Genomic DNA, 17,650 nt, shown 5'->3' on the forward strand with positions numbered 1-17,650 from the left:
CTCCTGCTGGTTTAAAGGCCACTCATCACAGCCTTAAATTAAAAAATTAAAGTCACTGGTCCACTCAGTCTCACTTTAACTCAGTTGGTTTCAATGGTTTCAGCAGTATGGTCAAACAAATACACAAACTGACAATCAATACAACAAGGCAAACAATCAGTAAAAGGGTGAAAATGTTATCTAGTGCACATCAACCAAAGCAGAATTCAAAGAATTTATAAGAAAAAAAAGAGGAAAACTCACACTGTCAGCAATGGTGCATGGAGAAGGTAAGACTGGAGACAAATGAAGCGAGTCAGAGCACACCTGAACACACCTGGAGACACTTAGTCTAATCAGGAGAGCTGTGAATAAACAGCACAGAGGGAATTCACCAGAGCTCTGCACGGATACCTGCTGTATTATCTACCTACAGTTCACTTTACTGTAGCTGCCTTGACTGTGGCCTGTTGGTTGGACCTAACTGCAAGTTTAAAGTCAGTCCCGTTTGTCTCAGAGGCCGTTACAGTGTGAACAACATATGCTGTTATGGTGATGTGCAAGACCAGTAAAGACCTCAAAGCTGTGTGTAAACACAGATTTTAGGAAGCTGAAAAGCTTCAGGGAAATTGTAAAAGTATTTGGAGTGAAGAATGTGGATGAACATCATGACAAGATTGTGTCCAAACCTGTTTGGATTCAATTCAGTTCAGTTCAATTTTTTTAATATGGCGCCTTCCACAATCAAAACTGTCTCTAAGCGCTTTACAGAGACCCAGAGCTTGACCCCAGAGCAAGCACTTAAGCGACAGTGGTGAGGAAAAACTCCCTTTTAACAGGAAGAAACCTTGAGCAGAACCTGGATGTCTACTTGTTTAGGTTTTCCACTTTTGTATTCAGTCTTTATTTCATTTTTATGTTGTGTGTACATGCTTTACTGCTTTTCATGCATTTGTATCTATTTCTGTGATATATGCTCTAAAACGTGCAATATAAATGAACCCCTGTAAGGTAAATTACTTACTTTGTTGTTTTTTCAATATACACGATGTGAGCACAACCAAAACTTAAAAAAAAAAAAGCCATTAAACCTTTAACAAGAGATCCTCTTCAAGACAGAGTCTTAAGATTAGGTAAAGAAAGTTTATATTGAGCTTCAGTGGTACACACTGTATCACCAAACAAATTTGAAATCAATCAAACTAACACAAACCGGTTATCTCCTGAACCTGGAGCCTTCAGGCTGCCTGAATATCTTTGGCCCCAGGGCTGTTCCTCAGTTTGCCTAGTTGGTAATCCAGCTTTAGGAATGCTAATGTCTTTGTTGTTTTTGTAACTTTGTCCCCATGTCTACTCGTTCAGTTGAGAATGTCCCTAACGTGACTCCAGTGTAAGTAACCAGGGACAAAATCCACAGTACATGTTTCGTCCACTCTGAACTTTAGCTAAAGCGAATATGAAGCTTCAACAATCTCACTTAGGTAAAATTTTTGGACTCTTGAAGTCTCTTATTAATTTCAGCTGAACTTTAGAGGGCACCTGTCTCTTACATTAGAATCGTGATAGGAAAATGATCTCTTAATGGCCACTTTCAGTATACACCTGGACATGTTTTAAGACTTTAAAAATGTGAACCTATCCTTTAACAATGTACGTTTGTCTGTTACAGAAGTGTTTCCATCACCACGAGAGACGGAAATGAGAATATTTAATATGACATTTCTTGGGAAATGACAAGCTGCATCCAACCCTTTGTATTTATCGTGGAAAAACAGAGGGAGTGTGCGAGTGTGTGTATGTGTGCGACAGCAGGTGTGTGACAACAGGTGTTTTATACAATGTGTCATCACTTTCCAAGAGAATGAAATAGTATAAACATAACCATAAAAGCCACATGTTGACAGTGAAGGTCAGTGAGTTGGAAAATGATGATCTCACACCAAACAGAAATGCTTTCACTCAAAAATAGGATCTTTGTTATGGAAAGCTATTCTTAGAAATGCGATAACCGTATGGAAACATGAGCTGAACCTGAACCTGAACCTGAGCACCATGAGTTTTGTTACTTGCTTCAAATCATCTGTAGTTTCTGAGGAAGCCGTGTGCATCCTGCACAGATGAGTAAACTTTAGTAAATTTCTTGGGGATAATAATGTGACACAGATAAGGAACACAAAGGAGCAACAATAAGAGGATATACTTCCCTCTTCCTCTATAAATGACTTGGCAAGAAAATGAAGAGAGCACCGTAGAACTAGCCGTGGGGCCAAAGACTATTTTGAAGAAAAAACGTGACTGTTTTGCTGTTGTGGGTCATAAAGATAAGTTGATAAACTCAACTGCTTTACAGTAAACTGTAATACGGTCCCTTATGAGCTTGTAAATCAATAGTCTTTGTGTTTACCTGCTTTGTTTTGAAGTCCTTTTGAACCGCACCTGTCACACCTAGATCTGACTCTGAAATATGTCTAAGAAATAGGTGACTAGACCAAAACCTAATTTACTGTTTGTACAATTTATTAGCATTGTTATTTGTTAGAGTATGAATCACATATAGAGAGACTCTATACATACTATACAATGTATGTAATATATAATGTGTATTTAATATACAAAACAAATGGGATTACAATTCAGTTTGTGCAAAACTTATTGCAGTATTCATAGCCCCAAGCTCTATGCAAAAATATACCCCTTATCCCAAAACTAAACTCTTTCTGTTTGTTCTGCTAACATGCACTGCAGCCCTTTACATCTCATCCGTAGCATTTATTGGATGAGGGCTTCTTATTAAAGTTCAGCAGTGACCTTCTCTCAGCTCTGGCACCTCATTTGTTTACAGTAAGGAGAGGACACAGACAGGAAGTGTAGACGTGCAGGGTGCTTGATCCAGGAAGACATTTATCCATTCAAAGTTTCAAAATCGCACTCGGACTCGCTACCACAATTTTCCTTTAACGCTGGAAAAACTGACGTAAGGCTGCTGGCGGTTGCTGAGGTGTAGTGAAGCAGATGGGTGTTGGAAGGTAGACAAGCACCTTGAGGTGTCAAGTTTCTTCATCGCTTCTCCAGAAGCCCTGTATCAGCTAACACGTCCAGCATTACAGCTAGCTTCAGTGTTTCCCATCCACTGGAAAAGACATTAAATCTTCTTGCAAATTACGATTGACACTGTTTTTGAGTTTCTGATATTAAAACAAAATTACATACCTAAAATGCATTTAAAGTTTGCTGCCATGTGTCATGAGCAAAGACAGGTAAAAGGCCTGCCACCCTCCACATATGGGACCCAAGACTAGTTCTGGTCATTTTTTGTCTCTTTGTAATTATTTTGCGTCTCTTTGTGGTCGTTCTGTGTCTCTTTCTAGTTTGCTTGTGACACTCGCTTTGTGTTTCTCTTTGGACTTTTTTGTCTCTTTTGGTTGTTTTATGTCTCTTTGTGGTGGCTTTACATCTTCTGTAGACATCTAGCATCTATTTGTGATGTTTTGTGTCTTTATATGGTCATTTTTAACCTCTTTGAAATCATTTTGTGTCCCTTGATGGTTGTTTTGCATCATTGTGGTCATTTTGTGTCTCTTTGAATACAGGCCATTATTAACCATTATTAACTCTCCAGTGAAAGCAGAGGTGATAATCATAAAACAAGCAGCTCTGCGAGGCTGTTCTCAGGCACAGTGGTGCTTTGATGTGGTGTTGCTGATATCAGCTTGCTAACACGCTCACAGTGACAATGTTATCACGCTGGTGCTCAGCAGGTATAATGTTTACCATGTTCACCCTCTTGGTTTAGTATATTAGTTTGCCAACGCTTCCTAATTAGCATTAAACAAGAAAGTACAGCTGAGGCTGATGGGAGTGTCATTAGTTTTGCAGGTATTTGGTCATAAACCAAAGTACTGGACAAATTACGTTTTTCTGCAGGGGGTGGTAGAGGAAAAGTCAAAGGATCACCAAAGTCATTAGCATTCATCATTTGGGAACCATGAATGTCTCCATAAAATTTTGTGCCAATCAATCAAGTAGACATTGCGATATTTCACAAGTGAAAGCTTTGACCTGCTGGTGGACCTGGATGATAAGTTGGGGGATTACTAGAGTCATTACCATCCATCCTCTGTCCACCACAAAGGTCTGTACTAAATATCACAGAAATCCACCCAACAGATGTTGAGATATTTCAGGCTGGACAAAAAGAGACGGACCTACCCACTCACTCACATGGCTAAAGCTCAACAACTACCACTAATAATAATCAGCAATAGCATCAGCATCATAGTCAAATGCATTTGTACTTGTTTAGAGTCAAGTCTGTCCTGATAATTTCATGTTATTGGTGACCTATAGACAGCTAGTGTGATACTGATCACTTGTTGAAAATGTGATCAATCAAAAAAAACATCAGAGGTGAACAATACTGACCAATACCTACTGTTATCTATTAAAGCAAACACAAGACCAGCATCATCAAGCCAGTGCACACACACCCTACTGCCCATCCTCACCAGCTACCCCAGACACAACATTGTATGTTTTACCCTGAAAAAATGAGAGAGCACACATTTTGCCTTTGATGGCGTGGCGACAGAGGTTTGAACGTATCAGCTTTGCTCTCTAGTGTTTGAGTAGCCTAAATGTCGGGTCGAGGGGAGAGACAGTCAACATTGTGTCATTTTATAGCCTGACTGCACACACTGTTTCCCTACTCACGTGTATCCCTCCCCAGCAGTAGCTTCACAGCTCCAGCTCCACCCCCCACCCACCATCCTGCAAAATAACTTACTGTAGCTAATTACCTTCACTCTGCCATCCACTAAATCTTTGACATGTTTATTATGAAGTCAAGTTTGTGGATTACAGGCAAGGGAATGAAATGGCTTTTGATTGTATACCTTCTCCTTCCTCAAAGCACTCACAACTCAACGCCCAATAAATGACTTTGCTGATATGATACGGCAGTATTTGTGTTTGGGTTACTAAATAACCAAGTCAGTTAGGCAGATGTTATTGCAGAGACATACTATTGCTAATGGCCTAGAGCCATTAGTCATTACCATAAAATAAAATGAGTAATGAAATAAAAAGAAAAAACTGCAACTAACATCCTTCAAGTCGTCTTAATGAGTGGAAGCCTTTTTCCTGGTAGATGTACATGTGCTAATTTTATGTTTACTTCCTGAATGAAACATTGAATGAATGCAAACTTGAAGAAAATGTTCCTTTCTAGTCTCCCTAAGCTCTTTTCTGCTTAATGGTGACCAAAACGTGACATAAATTTTTGTCATCACAGGAGCCCTTTGCCCGTTGTAGCGTGGCTGGGAAAGTTTTCAAAATACGCTTGCATGCATTGAAAAGTCACTACTCTGGACAAACACTGTGGGAATATAACCTGACAGGTGCTGATGTGTCATGCTGACCAACAACACTGGCACTGTATGTCAGTAAGGATCAGGAGGCTATTCACATTGAATGCTTGAGTGGGAAGATAGTCCTGTATCGCCACCTGTTACCTTATCACTGACTAAATGGAAATAAATCCTTTATATGCATTGTGCAGCTCAAGCATACTGGCTGATGAGAGAGCTGGTAGTTTGTGTGTCTTTTGTGTTTAATATCCAGCACAGTGGTGTTACACCACGTCGACTGTCTCAGTTTGCATTTAGTCATTCTGGGGGGGGCAGCCTGCAGAGCACAGATGTGATATACTGTTGACTTGACAAGAAAGAAAATTCAGCTGTCATTTGAAGGATTTGCAACACTGTACGTGTTTGTTTACCGGGCAGGAGCTGAGGGGTATTTGCATTATGTGTGTGTTCTTGTGAGGGTGGGGAGACGGTGCAGACAGGTAGAGAGAGGTGAGGAGGAAAAAGAGAAAGATATCAACAGAGAAGGAAACAGGGAGGGGTGGTGAGCAGGCAAGAATGTGTATTCCTCTCCTTGAAATCTTGAGGAGTCATCTTCCCCCTCCTCCTCCTCCTCCTCCTCCTCCTCCTCCTCCTCCTCACCCCCCTCCTTCCCTCCTTTAGACACCACCTCAAGGCCGAGACACTGTCTGAACCCATTTGCATAAAGTGCTAAAAAGGGAGCTGACAGAGCAGGGCAGGTGATACCGGCCAACGGACACAGAGGAAGAGGGACGCAGAGCTGACACTCACACAGCAAGCTATTACTCAGCCTCTGAGCACACACCCTCCTACACACACATACGCACACCTGTGGCTCCCGCAGATTATTCAGACCAGTGCAGAGGAGGACCTCAGCCTGGCCACAGGCGCAATTAAAACCCCAAACTCTCTGCTGGGATCTCAGAAGTCAGTTGACTTTGACTCCAGAAAAATGCATTTTTGAGCGCAAAGAGAGTGAACGGAGCCCGACCCAGAGAGATAAAGAGAGGATCATCTGACATCTTCCTCAGTGAACAGGTAAACCTAACCTTTGCTCTGAATTTTGCCTGGAGCTTTTGTGCTTTTCTACTTGTTTGTGTGGCTTACTGTTGTGTCAATACAAGACTGTCTCTTACAAAACTGTTTCACTGCAACCGTTGTTTCTATTTAAGCATTTTCTTTTAAAGCAAAGACTGTGACCTGACTCCTTTTTAATAACTACAGCCAAACTAAGACTAAAACAAATACTAGTAGATAACAAAAAATAGAGACTGTTGGGTTCATCTGTAATAAATGAGGTATTTCTTTTACCTTATCTCCTAAACTTAATTTAGTTTCAAAGAATTGTAAATGTGGCATCCATCATGGGGTGGGTAACAGAACCCCAGTAGCAGCTGCACCAGCCTGTAGTCACATTTCATGAGTAGTTTTCTGTATATTCAGTTAGGAGTCTCCAGTGTCTGTATGCCTGGCTTCCTGCATTGTCTGCTGTATTTACACATGTGCTATCTCTACATGCTGAGGTCTGTTTTTGCCTGGGCCAGCCTCACGTTCAGTTAAACTGTCTGCGGCTGGCCAAACCCCCCCCACCCCCCTGCCCTACCTGTTCTCTCAAACTGAGAACAGGAAGGGCAGCATTGTGCATGACGGTTAAGCCAAACATTTAGCTGAGCATACACAAAGTTGGGCCTGACACAAAGGGGCCCAGAAAAGAGCAGCGCTTCATTTGATGCTTGAAGAAAAAAAAAAAAAAAACCCTCCAGTTTGACTGACAAATTAGGTCTCGTGACAGTCAAGCTGTGATTTGTATATTAATGGGTCAGTAGGACAGGTGAGGAAAACATGTACCACTGATAGTGATGAGGGACCATAAAGTTAGTTATAGCAAAATATTGCACTGCACTGTGAGACAAGAAAGAGACCTCCCCAACATTTGAAGTTGGTATTTTGGGTTCAGAAACAACCCAGTCTGAGTTAATATTTGAGTCGGCTATACAGTATATGACCCCTCAGTCCCCGGGCCCCCAAAGACCTATGGCTTGTATTTATTCCATGTGGACTTTGGACAGTTTTTTTAAAAGATGAGAACAAGTCTTTCATATAACAGTAATAATAGCAGCACATGTAAAGAAAATTTCCAAGTCAGAGCACTGAATCAAACTAATGTTTGCTAACATTTAAGCTGCTGGTCATACCAGACCAAATAACCCTGTAGCAAGTAAAACATCCAAGTGTACAAATTTGAGCAGGGCGTGTTGAATTGCTTATGAATTTAAGTTTTCATTTGTAGAAGGAATGATGACTTATTCCTCCTTTCAAACTTACACAGTCTCACATTGTGCGAATAGTCTGAAACTAGATTTGTGACCAGATTCTGTTCATACCACAAGAGGTTTCACATCCCGCCTGTCAGTGCCTTAATTTCCTGAAAACCAAGGGACATATTTCATCCAATTAACCACTTGTTCCCAGAGCAGTCATACTTTGTACGTGTTAAAGTTTGCTGGAGGGTCAGATCATGATGTAAACAGCACATTTTTGGATTTGTAACTATGACCAGCAGGAGTTCAGATAGAGAGCTGTGGAATGTCTAAGTCACAGCCTGAGGCTTTGGAAAACGTTCCCTCCTTGTAAAGACCTTGAGCTTGAGCTCTGTGGCCCGTGAATGATGGGAAACATATACTGATTAACTTAATATGAAACTTTATGGGTGTGAACTCTTTGTTTAAATAGTAGCCATGCCAATTATTACTACTACTATTACTATTACTATTAATACGCTAACTGTCAAAATGATGATAGCACAGCAGGAGAGAACCAAAGGTAAAGTCAGCCCCTCCTGGCTGTGGTTCATTCTTGCCTATTCAAATACAAATTACTTGGTTTGAGGTAAATAACCACCCCATTCTCAAGCAAGTAAAGTGAAAAAGCAAAGTCGTACAGTCTGATTACATCTGTTAGAAGAGACAGTTAACACAAACTGTCATAGTACGCTCTATTTTATGGTTATTATTGCAGATGTTTATTGATTTTGCTTCTTTTTGTCTTGTCATTTCTTGAAGCTGCGCTTAGCGCACTTCAGCAGCCTCATTTGGAAATGAGAAGCAACTGTGCAAATATTTGAACTTTTGAAGGACTTCCTTGAATTTCTGTTACCTGCACAGTCACTGGATGCAGGTATTTTCTTCTTAGTGGTTAGGCATGTGGGGTTAATAAAAACAGTCCCTCATGGCGAGTTAAATTTGATCTGGATACACTTCTGTAAAAGAGCTTCCAGCAAACGACCACACCCATTAGTAGAATTTCAATTTAAGCAATAGGTAAATTGAGTCACAATCATTGGATAGGGGAGGCTTCAAACTGATAAAGCAAGTGTAATAATACTGAAAATGCTGTCCTCATCCCCCTACGGCATGTTTGAATTCAGTATAGACAAAGAGAGAGACTTGGCGGTGCAGGAATTTCAAGGGTAGATGGGGTGATTAAAGAGAGAACAAGCAGGGACTTTGTGTAGATGAGAATACTGGGACAGGACCAGCCCTGAGGGCACAGAGAGGAGAACACCTGTGCTCTGACCATCCTTCATCCCTAACACACAAACACGCCACATTAGTGCCCTTTAATACCTGACCCACAACACCAGCAGGCAGGTTATTACCATGTAATATTCTCATCCTAAAAAAAAAACAAAAAAAAAAAACAATGACACAAGCAGACCAGACTCAGCCTGTAGCTCTTTCACAGACTCCTAGCACTATGACAGAAGACAGCAATAATTTGGTCCTCAAAACTGAGAGTCCTGACTTCCCAGACTTTAAACTCTCCAAATCTGGTACAGGTGATCCCCACTAACCCAAAACCTGGTCTTTTAGCTTCTATACCGTTCCTGTACTGTGCTGTCTGACATACGGATTTGAACACAAATGCTCAAAAAGTCAAATTAACAAAGCTGTCTGTGTTTGTCCCTAACACTGTCCTTGGTAGGTTCACTTACTATACTGGAAATGCTTGATTCAAGAAGGACCCAAGGACTGCCTGTACCAGCTGGTGTCTGTTTGCTACTATTATATGCAAATTCTTTAGTAAAATTTAAAAGACTCCAGCCTTGAATTCATGTAAACAGCACAAGGCAACTGTTGCACGTAAGCTCCACGAGATAGCAGAGATACAGTCTTATCTGAGCTACATAGATAAGACACTCTGAATATTCTGGTACTATCTGACTAAACTAAACTGTTTTGTGGTTTATGTTACACTGTATTGGTTTGTGCCATTTGTGCAGTATCAAGTGTGCAGTAGTATCAGGGGTCAATATGCTAGTTGTGAGCAGTTCTACAGATCAACTATGCAGCTGTCAATCACTGTCATTCATCCACTGTTTAGCCTGCAGATCTTTCAAGGATTGCTAGCTTTATGAAAAGTTACATGAATATGAATATGTCCAAAGAGCAGACTAATTTTTTTCAGTCAAAACCTTTAAAATGTGGTGTGTCCAGCTGGGTGTTCAAGGGTTAAAAAGCTATCAGCAGTAGTGAGGTCGCTAGCTTAAAACACCCAGCAAGATAGCACTTGCGCCACACTTTTTGTCTCATGTTTTTGTGTAAATTTGTTTAAGTGTGCTTGCTTAATCATAGGTTAGATAACATGGAATCTATATCTTCACTATGCGCACTGACATAGAGATATTTGAAACTAAAGCAGTTAAGGCCAAGAGAGCAGCAATACAATGTACAACACGGGCCTTTCATCATCACTTACACCGTGTACCCTAAGACCATGGGGACCATAAAGTTTGCACTCTAACTGACTAATGTTACATTGTGTTGGTTTGCACAGTCTGTGCCTAAGTCTCCAGCAAGCAAAAAAACATGCACTGTCACCACGCTGCACATTCACGACAACCTGCTAATTATTAATGCGCTCAATCAATCGGCTAATCCACTTTGTTGTGACTATGACGCTCAGCAAATGATGACTCTCTGGGTTTCACTGACTGAGATATATAACTTTCATAATTTACGGTGGAATCAAGGGTCTCAAATACGGCTTGTCGGCTTCTCTTGTTCAAAGCCTAAGTCTTGATTAAAATACAGTCATGACTGAAAAGTCTTTTTCTGGTGCTCCTTCAAAGGACACTGTGTCTGTGCAAACAAAAACACTCATGCTGTAACTGTAGAAATGCCCACGTTACACATGGGGGCGGACACTGTCCTTTCCATTCCTGCTCTGCTGTGTACTTAAATGACACATTGGTTTGTGCTTCTGCTCGTTGCTTTAGTAAATATCACTCAGCACATTTGACCCATTTTGCATTGCACCCATGATTGAATTACTCATCGACAAACCAAAATCCTGTTAGTTTTGTGTTATTATGAGTGTGTGAGGGTCAAATTAGTTCAGAGTTCAACACTGGGCTGGGCTGTACAAAATGTGCTGAGAGACTGAAATCCTGTTAACTTGGAGGGATTACGGTCGTATGTGACTGAAAAAACTGGTTTGCACTTCCTTTCCTAGTTTTCATGATTCCAGCAGCATGATACCACCTGAAATATGAAAACTAATCTCTTCTTTTCATTCATTGTCTTAATCCAGAAGTTGAGGACAGAGCAAAACAGGAAAGAAAAGAGTGGAGAGTTCTGGAGAGACTGGACACAGGAGAGGGAAGGCTCTTTTCTGAACATGGAAGAGACTCCGCAGATTTGGCACATGCCGGTCGCCCCCCAAGACACGGCTGGAGAGTTGCAAAAGAAAGTGTCAGTCACAAGCGAGCCAGAGTGCTCCATCTGCTTCAACACTTACGACAATGTCTTCAAAACGCCCAAGCTGCTGGAGTGCACCCACACCTTCTGTCTGGAGTGCCTCTCCCGCCTCATGGCAGTCTCGCTGGCTGACTCTGACGGCAACGGCAGCAGCACACGCCTCTCCTGCCCCTTCTGCCGTCACCCCACCACACTCCCAGAGGAGGGACCCCCAGCCTTGGCCACAAGCCGCGAGGTCCTGTGCAAGCTTCCCCACCATCAGCAGCAGGAGGAGCCAGTGTGGCTTGAGGGGGAGAAGTTGTGCTACAAAAGCTCAACGTGCAATGCTGGCTCAGGTGCCCCTGACAGTCCCTCAGCTTTCTGTATCTGCATTGACATTGGAGCGAGCAAAACGGCTAGTGTGCCAATCCAGACTCAGCCCCGGACTCACAGCCTGCTGGGCCGGCTGGCAGATTGGAAGAGGATGGTGCTCTTCCTTGTGCTCATGGTGCTGCTTATTGTCATTGTGTTGTGGCCACTGCAGTGTGTATTCAGCACTGGAAACATGCGCTGTATGCGTGAACACATCCAGCCCAACCCCACTACCCCTACCCCTACTACTACTACTACTTTCAACCCATTCACCAGAACACGTGGTCTGACAGAGTAAACTTACTGGACTAAACTAACTGGACTCCACTGTAACTGTATATAATGTTATATATGACTAATATTTTTAATATTTGACACTACATTTTTGCTGCACAACTACACTTACAATAAGTGCACTTGATCATTTCTACACACAACTACACACAACACCTCAGAACTGTAACCAACACAGACAGCACCAATTATCAGTAAGACATTTGTGTTGATGTCATATGCTATCAAGATCATTTGAATTATTTTGAATATTTAAATTATAATCGCATAGAAATTCAACACTTTAACTCTACAAAGCTGGAATTTAACCTTCCCTGCAGTACACGTGACTAAACTGTTCATATAGGCTTGTAAAAGATGAGACTCTGTTATGTCTGCTGTCCCCAAAAATCATGTCCGGTGAAACCAAAACACTGAAGGGGAACCAAACCTTTGCACTATAATAAGTTTTGATCTGACTGCTTAGATGTAATTTAACGTCTTTTTCGGACACTACTTGGTAGAACCTCGTCATTTAAAACAGGCCAAAACAGTCAAGCTGAAAATGCTGACATTTAAACTTTGCTTTGCAAATGTCTGGTTGGATAAAGAACAACAAATAGTCAAGTTTATAGTAACTAATAAACGGACTGTCACATGAGAGAACGAATGTAATCACAATGTGCCAACTGAAAACTTTTTATACTGTACAAATGCTTTGGGTGTTTTGATACGTCCTTGTTTAAAGAAGTGTAATAAAAAAATGTGAGGTATTAACTCAGAGCACGTTTCTGGGAAACAAAACCTTTGTGCAAAGCCTTATTATTAAGATTGACATCATTTGACTGTGGGTTATTAATTTACTGCAGTAACAACTGGTGATTTAATCTATCTGAACAAATGCGGTAAATTCCCCTCAAATAAAGCACAGCTCCTCGTGTGCCTGAATGTAAATTAAAAAGTGTTAGTTTCAGTGTTAAGTTGTGAAACAATGAGGCCATTCTCTGAAACAGTTTTTCATTTCCTCTGTACGTGAACCTTGAACCCTTGACTATAAAAGCGAAGTCTTGACAGGAAGTCGTCTTTATTTATTCCTGGATAAGGTGTGTCAGATAGAGGAAAAGTTAGTCTGCGGGGTTTTCCGAGTAGCTCACTTGTGACGTGGTTGATAAGGCGGTTACATTAAATCCTAACGTGTTTAGGAGTGCCCATAATAAAAGTGGAACTTCCTAGAGCTCAACTTGAACATCTAGTAAACATGGTTAACCAATAAATGCAGAGTGAAACCAAAAAATGCTAAGCAATGGCTTCAATGTGACTTTCCTTAAATAAATAAAAGTGAATAGGGAGATAATAATAAATATCGTTTGTAAAAAAAAAAAAAAAAAAAAAAAAAAAATTAATAAAAGCTTCTTGTTAGTTGGCATACTTTGATCTAGGGTATTTAAACAAAACCTTTTTTGTTTAAATACGGAAGCATGGAGGAAGCCGTCTATGATTTTTTTCAGTGTCTCGTTTTCTATTTTCTTGTTGAGTTTTAAAGCACTGTTTCCACAGGCCACTGTCGGTACTGGTGAAACTGGTGTTTCTTCTGCAAGGCTTCGCTTTTCAATATTAATATTAGTTAACTGGTGTTCAATGAGCTATATTCTCTCACTTTTCAAACTGAAGAGACAACTGCAGGGGATATGATGGAGAGCCACAGCAGGGTCCAACACAAACAGCACTTCATAACACAACGCCCTGTGTTCTCCGCTGCTGCTCCACTACATCGACTTCACCTGAAGGCAAAACAGAAAAACTTGCTTGTTACACTGATCTTTGATCTGGCAAAGTTTCCACAAACATTTTCCAAAGTATCTTTATCAATATGGACGAGGTCTCCATCTAAAAACCTGATCCAGAGTCACAAGTGAACACAACAGAAACAAGCAAAATTAACGTGTAAAGTTCTACAGAGCCATGATAGATTTTTATTAAACTATATGATAATAAACCATTTTGATGCCATTTCTGGCAGTTCATTGCATCAGCAGTTGTAGCCTGTACAGCAAAAAAGGCGTTTGGGCAGAGCCAGTGCAAGAAGAGAAGGAAAGGGGAAGAGCCTCCACTGAACAACCCAGGAGCTCCCAGTACATTTCTACTCACTTCAGCCATACTTCAGACCAACAGAGGAACAAGGAATAGAAATTTTTAAAAAACAAACAAACAAAAAACATCATGTTCAAGTAAATGTAAGAGGACAAGCAGAAAGAAAATAGCGTGTTACTACTGCACACCTCCATGTACACTGGATCAACTCAGAGCCAGAATTGACTTGTTCATAATGAAATTACACCAATAATAATTATTATTATTATAACTGACACACAATACAAAATGAAAGAATGGATAAAACAATCAATTAGAAATATACAAGCTGAAAAAAAGAAAAAAAAAGAATAAAACTAAAAATAAAACAACACTGATGGCAAAAATCTAGTGCACTACCAAAAATATTTCCACAGCCAATGGCCATCCAGACAGCTTGAGGCCAAAGATTCAGCAGTTTCACACTTTCAAGTATTGATGTTTCACCATATCACAAACAATTTGACCCAGATAGGCAAAGTGAAATACAAAATATATATATATATATAATAATCAAAATTATCCACAGCGCAAGATAGTTCAGAAACACAGAAACAATACCACAAAAGTCATTTCTCATTGATTAGACAGAGATCACAGTTCAGACGGGAAAAGGACAAAAGGAAAAACCAGAGGGATTCAAACATCCCCAATGTTCAAATTCAGCTGAAGTACATCCAAGTGCTGCTGCATATTTCTAAAAGACATATTGTAGGCCTTCACTCACACAGGGCAGTAATGCCATTTATTTAAGAAAACATAGCTTTTATTCATATAAAGAATCAGCCATTAAAATCGTGGCAACAACTTATAACAAGAAAAGTTTCAAACCCGGCAGCCAAGAGACCAAAATCACAAGATATTTGTGAACTGATGGGAAACAAAAGTTTCTTTTTCTACTGACAGAGGAGAAGCTGAACAAAAGGAATCTGTGCCGTCACAAGTCTTCAAAACACACAACATGGCTGTCTGACAGGATGATACATCAACTGCTGGCTGCACTGTTACTTTATTTTAGACCACTGCACAAGGTCAACTGTGTCTAATTATAGTTTTCCTCAGTGCCATAGCTGTGTATTCATTACTCTTGGATAGATTTTAAATCACGTCTCTTAAGAGTCACGAACTGTAGCTGCAGAAACTGGCTAATTTATGACCGAAGGTGAGTCCTGCCTGCGAGTGTCCTTGACCTGGATAGCTGAACACTTCTGCTGGTGGAGAAAGAGGAATGGTCAGAGCACAAACAGACCACCAACCACCGAGTGTCACTCGTTCATGGTTTATTTTGATCAGGGCAAACTGAACACACATCATCATTACAATGTCCTACTGCAAGTGACAGCATTGTTTTTTTTTTTTGTTTTGTTTTTTTTAAAAGAAGGTCTGGAGGACCATGAAGTCTTTACATTTTAAACAACCTAGGTCAGATTTCATTGTATCTGCTCTGGTGTTTCAGTTGGATATTTTGGTGCTGATCCACCAAGGCTAAAAATAGTGAACAATCTGCCAGACAGTGCAGAGGCCTCAGTGCTCCGCAGCACCACCATCTTCCTTATCACATCAATGACGTCGGCTTACTCGCCCCGCTATCATCAAGCCTGGATTATGGCCATCTTCTAAATTACTTTTTGGAGACAAATCTATTCTTCAATCTCAGGCAGATGGCCATCTGGCCCGCTGTAATCGGCCCCTTTGCCTTGTCTCCTTGTGACGATCTCCTCCGACAGATGTTGAACTGCATCAGACCTGCTGATTAACAAGGACAGGCAGACAAATGAAGCCGAGAGACGGTCGGTCAGCCAAGCTCACCTCCAACCACCCATTCAGGAATCCTCTCAACCCTGTTTCCTGTCAAATATGGACGTCAAAATATTATTATAACATCAATTAAAAATCAGTGCCGGGGATGTTTCTTAGAAAACTGTGCTTAAACTTGATCTCTTCTACCATTATGCTCTTTCATAAATATAGATATATTTAAAAAATAAACATCTCATTTGTTACACAACCATGATACCAACAGCATCAACAAAAACACCAAGAAATGATGAGAAGAAGCCGATTTAAAGGAGAGACAAAAAAAAAAGAGGAAAGAAAAGTGGGACCACCGGAGACCGCACTCAGATGACAGACAGGACTGACGAGAATGTCCCAGTAACCATAAGAAATACGTAAAAACTGTCTCCAATTCCATTAAAGAACAATGACAGAACAGCTGATTTGCATTTGCAACCACCACGGGGGACTGCATACAACCCGTTCACCGAAACTTTGACAATCGGTCAAATCTCCCAAAAAAAAAAAAGAAAAAGAATGTCCATCTAAAATTAAATTAAAATGACAATTTTTTTGAAGATGAGAAGAAAGGGCTTGCTTGCCCTTCCTGTGCCTCAGGATCCCGTAGCACGTTATGCAACTGCCCTTGCTATCACTCAGCAACCACATTAATAACCACCACAGCTGGAGAGACAGAACGCAGCAAAAACAGTCTTAGGTTTGAGTTCAAATGACAGCCAGCAAAGACAGGGACGGAGAGAGACCAAACAGAGTGATTTCTAGCAACAAGCGGACAAACAGCTTAGCTTTGACCTCTTCCTGGGTCCCGTACAGCTCTGTTCATTTCAGGCCAGGGCAGACTCCATGTTCAATATCCAACATCCCAAGGAAAGACTGGTTGTTTGTTACGTCAGCTTGGGTTTCTAGGGTTTGGAAAATAGTAACACTACAGATTTAACAGCAGGTTTGGGGAGGCTAGATTACAGACACATCCTGTGACAAGGCACTTTCGCTGGTTAAGAGAAGGACAAGCTTTGGAGGCTGGAGCAAAAGGGAGACAAACGGGGGAGGACAGAAGCCCTGAGCGTGGGCGCTGTGCTGTAGAGTCCTCCTCTCCATGGAGGGAGAGGTTTTACTCCAGCAGGACGGCAGCATGACAGGGGTCAGCTCGCACACCTTCAGCCCAGGCAGGGTTCACTGGTGTGGGGTGTAGTCAGGGCACCACACTCCCTCCTCCCCCCCAAGGGGTTTTCAGGCGCTGATGAAGCCAGACCTTCGCTGAAACTGAAACAGCAAAAGTTGGTGGGTGTCACTCTGAATCATGAACACGAATCATGAATCTGATGTAATCCACGATATGGAGCTACAATCATATATTAGGAATTAGTACATTTGTGTTTGGATTTTTTTGTTGTTGTTTTTTGAGAGTTTTATAACAAAACAGGGGCCAAAACAACGAAGCCAGACTGATCTATATTTTAACATAAACATTTTTGACTATTTAACTTCTATTTATTTATTTATTTATGGTTTTGTGAAGAACTGTGACCAAGTTACATAATCAGTGGGACATTTTACTGTTTGAATGCATTTGTCTGAGAACTATGTTGATTGATAGGACTTTTTCGCATAAGACAGTTTGACATGTGACTGTATGAAAAATGGCTGAATTCAATTTAGCTGTTTCAGCTTCAGGGGCCTGTTATTGTGTATGCTGGCTCATTATCAGACTGTCACTGGGACACCTGAACAGAAAAAAGCCATTGTTGGTGTTATTAGTAACACCTGTGCTTTTCCTGCTAATGTTTGCCTGCAGTTGAAAAGGCCCGGCAACACAACAAAGGGCTGTAAATGAGCAGGAGTTAGCCTCGAAGGCTAATAGTTATCTAGTTAGCTTTAAAGGCTAACTGTTAGCCTTGCTGGTTGTCACCATGCTGGTGCAGACAACTAACTGGTTGTGCTCTACAACACAGATCTCTGGGAGATCCACATTTTCCT

The 17,650-nt window shown here is 41.0% G+C and overlaps 2 protein-coding genes across 12 annotated transcripts in view; one reads left to right on the forward strand and one right to left on the reverse strand.

The window, feature by feature from the left end:
* The first annotated feature begins 6,058 nt into the window (after nt 1-6,058).
* On the forward strand, nt 6,059-13,271 carry LOC121187996 (RING finger protein 223). Its single transcript, XM_041047462.1, has 2 exons — nt 6,059-6,401; nt 10,956-13,271. The coding sequence occupies exon 2, from the start codon at nt 11,043-11,045 to the stop codon at nt 11,769-11,771; it is 729 nt and encodes a 242-aa protein (XP_040903396.1). The 5' UTR covers nt 6,059-6,401; nt 10,956-11,042; the 3' UTR covers nt 11,772-13,271.
* Nucleotides 13,272-13,945: 674 nt separating this feature from the next.
* Nucleotides 13,946-17,650, reverse strand: part of ptpn11b (protein tyrosine phosphatase non-receptor type 11b) — a 38,474-nt gene continuing 34,769 nt past the window's right edge. For 5 of the 11 annotated variants that reach the window (XR_005894666.1, XM_041047432.1, XM_041047441.1 and 2 more), the window contains one exon: nt 13,946-16,936. The gene's annotated coding sequence lies outside the window, so the exon portion shown is untranslated. The remainder of the gene's footprint in view (nt 16,937-17,650) is intronic. The other 6 variants (XR_005894668.1, XR_005894671.1, XR_005894673.1 and 3 more) reach the window with 5 other exon arrangements.

The sequence above is a fragment of the Toxotes jaculatrix genome, chromosome 2 (assembly GCF_017976425.1).
Source record: "Toxotes jaculatrix isolate fToxJac2 chromosome 2, fToxJac2.pri, whole genome shotgun sequence".
In the NCBI taxonomy this organism is placed as follows: domain Eukaryota; kingdom Metazoa; phylum Chordata; class Actinopteri; family Toxotidae; genus Toxotes; species Toxotes jaculatrix.

What these genes read in the sequence shown, in the direction of transcription:
- LOC121187996 (XM_041047462.1), top strand. Translation starts at nt 11,043, where the DNA reads ATGGAAGAGACTCCGCAGATTTGGCACATGCCGGTCGCCCCCCAAGAC.